We start from the raw sequence: 10,383 nt of genomic DNA, 5'->3' as shown, positions 1-10,383 counted from the left end.
CCTGATTTCCTGTGGTCTTCCTTAATAACAATCTCTTTCAAGAGACCATAATCTCTTCAACACAAAGCATTCTACCAAGGATCTTAATGAGATTCTGAGAAAATTCACACTAGAAATAAACATGCCACTAAACCCAAAACAAAATAGGTATTAGCAGCTATACAAAAAGTTAGCTTCTATCTGATGAGTCATTTCTAAAATGATGAAAGTCTACGTCTTTCAAGTGCTTTCTATTCAAACTGGAAAATATATAAAGGTAGGAATCATTTACAAAGCAGGTTGACTGAGAAATTTTACTTCATTTTATACATCCTTGTTTTACTCTATGCAAACATCAAACTAAGAATGGCAAAAATGAGTTTCTCTTCCTACATACTAATACTAACTTTTTCTTTGCTTTCTCAAGGCGTCTTACTTTCAGCATCCAAGTCAATAAGTAATTTAGAAGATGACATGGTATTTAAAGCGTTGAGGCTAGGGAAAGCCTTTCAGAAGGAAGATACTGCAGAAAAATCGGTGGTTGTTCCTTCCCTGGAGCAATATAAAAATGATGAGAGCAGTTTTATGAATGATGAGGAGAACAAAGATTCAAAGGTAAGTGGCAATGTGATCTGTCCTTTATTTCAATGGAATTTGAATGATTTTTATGAATCCTTTGAAAGTAAAGTCAATACTTTTTATAAGCAGAACTATGTGAAAATAGCCACAATATGCATTAGAACAATTAATGAAATTTCATACATACCAGGTTGTTCTTTTGTCCTAAAAAACACCTCTTTATCAAAAGGGTTTTTTCCTGAAAACCTTGTATCTAAGGTATTTTTAAAGACTCAAAACAGTGCAGAGCATCTTTGAATTGATCAATAAGAATATTATACAATTGTATGATAGTTCCATTCCCAATAAAACAGCTAAAACACAAATCAACCTTTTCTTTACAGACCACAGGTTCCAAACATAATTTCTTAAATCATGGTCTGCCACTGAATCTGGCTATAAAACCTTATCTTGCACTAAAAGGATCTGTAGCTTTTCCAGCTGAGAATGAAGTTCAAAATACTGAATCAACACAAGAAAAGAGAGAAATTGGGGATGAAGAAAACTCAGCTAAATTTCCTATAGGAAGGAGAGATTTTGACAGTGAGTAGTCTTTTTAAAATTCAATTCTTGTATCTTAATACCATAAAACAGAACTCTGTGTTTAACTGAATTTGGGTCCAATCATAACAAAATCAAACAAGACCATGGTTCAGTTTACACCTGATATTAAGTGACCTCTGCCAAAAATATGAGATTAAAAAGTAATTAATTAGTTATTATAATTTTGATTTACTCAGAATTAGCTATACTAGATCCATTCTTCTATTTCTAATCAATTTTGTGTGATAATGGTAGTTTAAACAATTTTAATTTTTTTTCCCTTCAGTGCTCAGGTGTATGCTGGGAAGAGTCTATCGACCTTGTTGGCAAGTCTGATGATACTTGTTGGTCCACATCACCTTTTCAGAAGAAAAAAAAAATCATTTAATTGCCTGTGGGGGAAAAGCCATTAATGTTACTATGACTTGTATTATTTTAAATGTTTGTTTTAAAAGAAAGTGGTATTAAGATATATCAGTAACCTATATGATATGCTTTATCTGTGCATTAAACTTTGTGAATATTCTGCATAATTATGACTTACTAGTATTTTTTAAACAATGCCTAACATACTAACCTTACATACACTGCAGTCCAAAATAATAAAACACCATAATTTACGCCTTGATCTCTTAAAAATAAAGTAGATGCCTTTTGAATGGTTTTATACATGCATAAATCTAAAGCACATAAAAGACAAATTCATAGTCTAAAAAACTGAGTTAACTTTGTCTGGCCAGTAATCAATTTGTCCTTGGTGGTACACTTGTTGCTTTTTGCTACTCTGACTAGTTTGCCATCCAATTTACTTAGCAAATCTTTTGATGTCTTAGGTATCTTAACATTTTTATGTTGAAGTGGTTCATTTCCATTATCACAGAGAATATTTTCATCATCCAGATCCACCTGTTTCCTTTTTGAGTTTTTATTTCCAGTCTGACTACTTGATTTTCTTGCTACTTCATTTTTACTTTTGTCCAGATGAACATTTCCAGAACTTGCTCCAATTGTTGGTCTTCCAACAGATGAATCTGCACCTTCTGTTATGCAAGATGAAAAGAGGAAAAAAATTATATAATACTTAATACTATTACACATGAGAATTTTACAAAAAACTTTTTAAATAGCTAAAGAATATTCAAAAATTTATGATTTACAATCAAACAATGCTATAAGTTACATGATTAACAAATATAGCTGTATTACTATCACATTTCTTCTCATTTTACCATATCACTTTTTATCCCTACAAAAAATAGAATGCATTTCCTTAAATGCTACAAGTCATTTCTTAAATATACTTACTTAAATCAAATTGTGTCCTATTCCTGTATATAAATTTGTAATTAGATTTAACTTCTTAAAAAAAGTCAGGTCTTCAAAAATATAAACCTTTACATTTCACATTTCATATTTTGTAAAAAAAAAATCTATTTTTTCTTAAGTTAAAATCAATTAGTACACTAAAATTAAATTGTTTTTAAATTGTTCAAATAAGGTCAACTACCAGAAAGGTCATTTTCCATGTGAAGAACACACAAAGCCTTTGATGCTGTATTAACATTATTCCATTTATCCTTGCTTATCATGCAGTCATCTTTGTAAGTACAAGCAAACTGAGATCTAATTAACATTTGCTTCACCTGGTAACAGCAAGAAAGAAGAAAATATGCGATTTAGTCTTCATTTTGATTTATTTTTTCACTTAGATAGCAATATACTCTATAGTAATCAAGGTATCATAAAAAATTCCCTTAAAAATTCCATTATTTCTTGGGAACTTTAAACCCTTGATGTTTCATAGCTTGCAAACTCATTCACTGCTACAACTAGCATTTTTGTCCTGTTCAGTAATACCAGCTTTATGTGTAATTTTGAAAATTTTTGTAACAATTTAGAAAAAACAATTTTGGACTCTTGAGAGGTCTTTGTTACACACTCCTGTGTCTGATCTGCTTTAGAATGTCGATTTTATTATAAATTTAATAGCAATATATATGATATACATAATGTTTATGTATTTCCTTAAAAAAAGTATACATATCCTATGTATCCCTAAAAAACAAAATACAAGTTCTTCATCCTAAAAACAAATTACAAAGCATAACTCTTTTAGGGCAAAAAATAGCATATGAAATTCAAAAAATGAGAGAAATTAAGGAAAGGAGAAATGCAAAGATGAAAAAGAGAAATAAGAGAGGGTAAAGAAAAATAGGAAACTAACAAAACCTGAAAGATAAAACACAATGGTGAATGAAAAGCATTATTTCTTGATTAAAAATTTGAATCTTTAGAAAAAAATGAAATATGATCCAAATATATAATTGTAGGAAGATTTGACCAGGTGATTTAATAGTTGAATATTCAAAGTATACTCTTGTATTTATCTTCAAACATCAGAAATAGGAGAGAACTAGAAAGCTAAATTTAATTCTTAATCACTGAAAAGGATGCCAAGAAAGTACTTTTGGAAATGTATCCTGTAAATATAAAACCAGTGGCTGTTTTAGGGACAGAAATTAATTTCCAAACAAAGTAATCTACACAGATAATACAAATTTCAACAATTACAGTTTGCCCTGTAATGCCATTCAGTTATAATATATTTTGCCAAATAATTAGAAACCACCTCAAATCCTTTTCAGAAATAGAAAGTTTAAATTTCAAATACATGATTAAATAAAGAGGATCTCAATAATTCAAAAAATTTCATGCTTCAAAGTATAACTGCGTTATGCTGAATAACACAAACTATGTATTGATACAGTTCACAAAGACTAAAACAGCATGACTTTATATTATATATTCAGTAATTATATATTGTTATATATCCAGAAAGAAAACTGCATTAACCCACTCATATGTTTGCAAAGATAACAGCAGTAAAATCCACTGACTACAGTTTAGAAGAAGTTAGAGTAGTCTCCAGAGCAGCTGCTTCATAAAAGCAAGTTTTCTCAGGATGACAAGTTCTGTGTCTTTCTGAGTAACTCCCAGAGCACTAAAAATCATGTTTACTTTGAAGATTTAGACAATTAGAATTTATCTTCCATTTAAGCACAAAAATACATAAAATTGAAAAAAAAAGTGAAAATATAAAATATCAAAAACTGTTATTTTAAAAAGTGAAACAGAGTAGGCTCTAAATAATGGATGGATCGACAACCCAATATCCTCATGAATCCACAGGAGTGCAACCACTGTTATATAGTTTCCACCAAAGATGCCCTAAAATATAACTGAAGGTTTTAACTAGTCCTTCCTGGACTTTATTAACTCCATAAGTAGAGAAGTAAAGCAATTGATAAAGCTATTAAAATAAATTTTGTTAATAAAATTATATTACATCATATCATTACTATAGTAACATTATTCAAAAACCTTTATTTCTATCTACAAAACCAGTGCTGTTCACTTTTTTTTACACAAGGTTTCTTTTATTTTACCAGAGTTTTCCCTTATAGAGAATTATAAACTTATTGCTTATAAAGAGTTATGAAGAATATAGTAAGACCATGAAGGAAAATGGATGCTAAATAGCTGGTGAGAATCACTCCTGTACTATCCAGATGGTGATGGCACCGCACCCACAGGTGGCTTGGGGAACTTCAGCCTCCCACTACAAAACCATCAGTACCACCCATAAAACACCCTAAATAAAAATATAATAATTATATTATTTAGTACAGACAATTGATGTTTTCTCAATCTCATGCTTCACATGAATAAAAATTTCTTTAGAAAGTTGTTATTTTTGTTGATTTTAAACATACATCTAAGTAAAAACCTTTCTTTGCTATGTAAATACAGTCGCAAAATAAGTTCAATAGCTCTCCTGACAGCTAGATTTCCTCTCTTCAGGCCCCTTCTCCAACAAAGAGAAACTCTCTAGCCCTTTGTGATAGTAGGGCAGTTACAGAAAACCAGAGTTACAAGACAATGGATTCTTAAAATACTGAAAATAAGTTCTTATGTGAAAGGAAAATAGTTAACCACTTTATTTACCATGAAAAATATTATTTATAAACATATCAAAACATGAGAGAAAACCACAATGTTCTACAGTAATCTTGGAATACTATGTCCAAAACAAATAACTAAGAGTAATCATACTGAGGGTGTTTTTCTCTTTTTATGAAATATTATGTGTGGATTTTTCCCTGTCCTGTATAAAAATCTTTTTTTTAAAATCAATTACCACTTATTAAGTTCCAACTGTGTGACAGACACACAGTATACTAAAGAGATTACTAGGATAGCTTCTATAATCACAAAGATATTCTACTTATAAATTTTGCTGTTGATACACAGCTGAAAGAAATAATAAATAAATTGGATAATAGAAACAAGATTAAAAAAATCTCAGAAGGCTAGAACCATAAGTAGAAAATAATAAGATGAAAATGAATGAGGATAAACAAAGCCCTGTATTTAAGTTCAAAATATCAATTACAGATGTACAGGATGAGAAGAACCTGACTTAAAACAACATATGAAAAAGACCTAGAGATTGTAATTACTCATGAATGTGACTGGAGCCAACAATGTGATGTCCAGCTAAGAAATCAGCACAAAAAGACAATATGATATGATGGAAAAGGCATTAGATTTGCAGTCAAAAGATCTGGCTTCCAATACTGGCCCTTTCACTTCAGTTGATCTTGGGTAAACCTCTAAACATGTCACTTATCCACACATAAATGCAAATACTCACCTTACAGAATTGTAAGGATTAAATGAAGTTAAAAATATGAAAGCTATAAAAACTCTAGACATATATATAGATACTATACAGTTATTAATGTAGTAACTTATAAAGACAGTATTCCTGTAAAGTAAGAAATCTGTTGAATTAGATTTCTCAGGACCAGGCCAACTCTAAAATGATTCTAGGAATGAAGCTCAAAAAATGAACTTATAATTAGCTTCTTCACTTTAGTTATTAAAACAATACAAGTTACACTGGCTTGTATTTATAACTTAAAAGAGATTGCTTCTCCTTTGTTCATAAAAGTTGAATTTTTCTGCACAAGATTAGTGGCTACATAGAATTGAGATTACTTCCTGCTGCAAATCTTCCAAATCTCTCTGTGTATTTGATTTGGAATCACAAATAAGCAAAACAATTCCCTCTTGAAAGTGCTTTTGAAGTACTAAACAACTACGAATAATGTCCAGATTCATACATGGCTGTTAAAATCATTTTAAGTTCAAGTCACATGAGAGAAAAGGATTCAAAAGTTTTCCTTTGTAGAGTGATTTCCCCCCTTTGGAAAGATTTCTATCCACAGTAAAATTGCAATGAACTTCAAATTTGCCAAGAATTGGAAAAGTCACAAGCTCTTTTTAAATTGAAATTATTAGTAGGTTCCCAGTTTGAGGAAAATAGTACTTCACATAAGAAAGCTTGACTCCAGTTAAATTAAGAAAAAAGAGTCAAAATATTGAAAAGTTGCAGAAACTCTCAGTTAGCTTAATATTAATAAGAAAATGAAAGTTCTAAGCGCCCAGTGTACCAATAAATTTTATCAAAAGGTTTGAAAAAAGGAAACTACTCTCAACGTGGCTATTACATATGTAACTAAAAGTAAATATTCAAAGTTTATCTTTTCATTCTTACACTAACATATTTTTCAAAAGAACAGACATTTGCTATCCTTGAATTGAATATGAATTTATAAATATATCAAATGATCTATTTCTTCATCACCGAAATTCTATTTATTTTGCTAAATAGCAGGAAGATTAATATTTTCCACCTAGGTAGTAGCATTATCTTTTTATTACTCTTTATTATAATTACTATGCCTTTATTTACTCTTTGGAAACAGCATAAATTTTGAAGTCTTACACCTGAAAACAATCCTTGCTCTGTTATTTACTAGCTATATGGTCTGAAAAACAATGCCTTCTAAAGTTCAGCAAGGATTAATTAGAATGGGGGATATAAAATGTCTAGTATAACACTTGACACTTACAAGGTATGCAATAAATCTCAAATTCATTACTTCAGCAAAAACGAGTTCAAATTTTAGTTGAGACTAATACAAACATCCTATTTTCATTCTATTGAAAAATGTTGCTCATTCTCTTAAAATCTTTGCTTAATGTCACATTTTCAAAGAGACTTCTACTGATTATTCTCTTTAAAGCAAAAAACACACAAAGGAACACACTCTCCTTCCCACACTCCCCCTCCCCAGCTTTATTTCCCACCATAGCACTGATACACCATATAATATACCGTATAATTCACTTGTTTGTTTTGTTTATTGTCTGTCTCTCCCAACTAAAAGATAAGCTCCATGAACAAAACTTTAGTTTGCCAACTGATGGTCTGCTCTGGCCCTCCTGTGACCCTCCTCTCCCCACAGGACATTGGATATGCCTAGTAGGAGCTTATGACCCCACCCCCCTTTTAGATCCTGTTCCAAGTACCTGGGACCCCAGAATTCCCTGCTCAAACTGCCCTAGGCACTGGGCCAGTGCTGGCCTCTTCCTCTAGGAAGGGCTGACTGTTTATGACAAAGATGATAGGGAGTCGGGTATGTACATTTCTTGGTGGAGTATCCCTAAGAGTATGGAACAGAAACAGGATTGAAGGGACATGGGAGTAGGCAACAGGTTTCCATTTATATTCTTGCATCTTAGTCCCATTAATATTGGGGGAAGATTTGTCCATAAGGGCAGGGGGTCTTGTCTGTTTTGTTTACTGATATACCTACAGTGTCAAGGACAGAGCTTGGTATCCAGGACGCATTTAATAATGTTTGTTGAATGAATTAATTAGTTAAGTAAAATTATAATAGACTCTAAACAGGTGTATATAAGCAGAAGGTATGAGGGAACAGAAATCATAAGTAAACAAAAGCTTTGAGGTAGAAAAAGATGTACAGAATAGATTCTATTCTTTAATAGAGCGTAAAGAAACCATATGATACAGAAATGAGAGAAGTAGACTGGTAAAGAACAGCTAAACCACCCTAAGGACAAAAGCTCTGAAATAGAAAAACATGTACATAGTAAACTCTACTCTGTTCAATAGAGTAAGGAAATCATTTGGTACAGAAACAAGAGAGAGGTTATGCACTGAGAGAAAAGTTAAATCATATTTAAGTATAGAAAACCACATAGCTGAAGTCCTTAAGTCCCATTATATCCACCATTCCTTTCAAGCTCTTAACTATTCCCCCTTTCCCAGGTTCTCTTGCACATATCCGTACAATAAGCCCTACAAAAAATAACTATTCCTTAAAACCACATGTGGCTTTAACCTTGCCCTACATTACTTGTTCATATAGTTTGTACAACTACCCAATGTACAGTCTCTTGATACTAGTAAGGCAATCTAATACTTTCATCAGGTTGTTTGTTCAGTCTGAAATGCTCTCTTCCATTCTCACTGCCTATATGAGTCTTATTTATTCTAATCTCTCATAGTCAGAGTGCCATTTCCTCTACTCTATTGTGAGTTTCTAGTTACTGAAACAGTTTAATATGTTAGCCATGTGTAGTTAATTAATTAAAATTAAATAAAATTAAAACTCGAGTTCCTCAGATGCAGTAGCCACATTTCAAGTGCTCAAAAGTACATATGCCTAATACCTACAGTACTGGAAAGCACAAATACAGAATATTTCCACAGAAAGTTCTATTGGAGCGCACTGTTCTAGAACAAAGCTTTACAATCTGTCCTGTGGCACATACATGAAGGGCAGATGGATTTTCAAAGGACTCTGAGACATTTTTAGTCTGCTGGGTACATAATACTGGAATTCATATACAACTTTATATTAGTGAAGGAAACCATTCATCTGTTCCCCATGTCTTTTAACTACTACCTGATGTGAAAGGACCAATTAAGCTTTGGAAAAATTTATAATCATTATATCTTCAAATACTTTTTCTAGCCTATTTTCTCCTCTCATTCCAGGAATCCAATTAGGCATATGGTAGACACTGTCTGTGTCCTACTCATCTCTTTCACTTTTTTATTCTTTATTCTCTCTTTGCTTTAGTTTGGAGATTTTTCTAATGACCAACTTCATGTCCACTTATGATACCTAATGCTATGTCTGGTCAATTATTAAATTCATCTAATAAATTCTTAATTTTAGATAATGTTTTTACATCTAGATAATGTCCTGGAATGCCTGCTTGGTTCTATTTTAAATTTTTGATTCTTTGTTGGAATTTCCCAATTTTTTATCCATTTTGCCTAACTTTTCCTTTAATTACTTTTATACACTGAAAAAAAATTTAATTCCTTATCAGCTGATTCTAGGTCATTTGTGAGTCTGCCTCCATTGTTAGTTTTTTCTCTTGATTAAAGGACAAATCTTCCTGTTTTATCTTATGTCCATTATATTTTAGTTTCAGGCTAGATATTGTGTATAAAGGAGCTACAGAGTTTCTACATGAAATTTGCTATCAAGAAGAGTTTCCCTTGTCTCTGTTAGGCAGACACAGTGAAAGGCTGATAACCTCAATGCAGTCAGGGACTGAGCTGAGTCAAAGCTGGACTGCAGTTGTAACTCATATTTGACTACTGGTTCTTACCTCTTCTTCGAGAATGTCCCTCCCAAGCTTTCAACAGGGAGACTTGTGCATCTCTATTGCCTCTTGACCTGAAAGTCTGGGGGATTCAGTCTGTCTTTTCAAATTGTGCTTTCTGGCTTCTCAACCCACTTTATTTCCAAATGTGGCAAATATGTTGAGAAGCAGACAGCCATCTGTTTGAGGCAGGTCCCACTGCTCAAGTGGAGCCTTGTCTTCTGAGTTACTGCAAGACCAGAGGTGATTTTAGTCTACTGAATTGAGGCTCCTTAGTCTTCCCCACTCAGCTCCAAAATTCAGCATAAGTGCCCTAGGTAAAAATAACTCTGCATTCAGGGCCGCCACAGTTTCCAAATTGTTGCCAGCCCCTCAAGACACTAAAATATTTGTTATTTCCTCTTTCCCTCAGAGAAGCTCCTTTACATGGGCCAACATCAATCCATGGCTCATACCACACAGGAACTATGTTCAATATCTTGTAATACCTTTAATGGAAAAAAATATGAAAATGAATATATGTGTATATGCAAGACTGGATGTTGTACTGTACATCAGAGATTGACACATTATAATTGACTATACTTCAATTAAACAAACAAAGCAAGCTAACATTATAAGTAAAAAAAAAAAAAAAAATCCATAGCTCATAGCCAAAAATGGAAAAACAATCCCAGGAAAGAAAATTCT

General features: G+C 32.2%; 2 protein-coding genes across 2 annotated transcripts in view; one reads left to right on the top strand and one right to left on the bottom strand.

Moving 5' to 3' along the window:
• The first annotated feature begins 303 nt into the window (after positions 1-303).
• On the top strand, positions 304-1,670 carry PMCH (pro-melanin concentrating hormone). Its single transcript, XM_010990018.2, has 3 exons — positions 304-594; positions 942-1,140; positions 1,427-1,670. Exons 1-3 carry the CDS (start codon positions 346-348, stop codon positions 1,474-1,476), a joined length of 498 nt encoding a protein of 165 aa, XP_010988320.1. The 5' UTR covers positions 304-345; the 3' UTR covers positions 1,477-1,670.
• Positions 1,671-1,734: 64 nt separating this feature from the next.
• PARPBP (PARP1 binding protein) overlaps positions 1,735-10,383 on the bottom strand; it is a 52,965-nt gene continuing 44,316 nt past the window's right edge. Inside the window, exons 10-11 of the mRNA XM_064491656.1 lie at positions 2,648-2,783; positions 1,735-2,180 (exon numbers count right to left, since the gene is read on the bottom strand). Of these exons, the coding sequence (XP_064347726.1) occupies positions 1,843-2,180; positions 2,648-2,783 (474 nt within the window). The 3' untranslated portion in view covers positions 1,735-1,842. The remainder of the gene's footprint in view (positions 2,181-2,647; positions 2,784-10,383) is intronic.

This window comes from Camelus dromedarius, chromosome 11 (genome assembly GCF_036321535.1).
Source record: "Camelus dromedarius isolate mCamDro1 chromosome 11, mCamDro1.pat, whole genome shotgun sequence".
Lineage (NCBI taxonomy): Eukaryota > Metazoa > Chordata > Mammalia > Artiodactyla > Camelidae > Camelus > Camelus dromedarius.
This window is presented reverse-complemented; position numbering and strand designations above follow the sequence as displayed.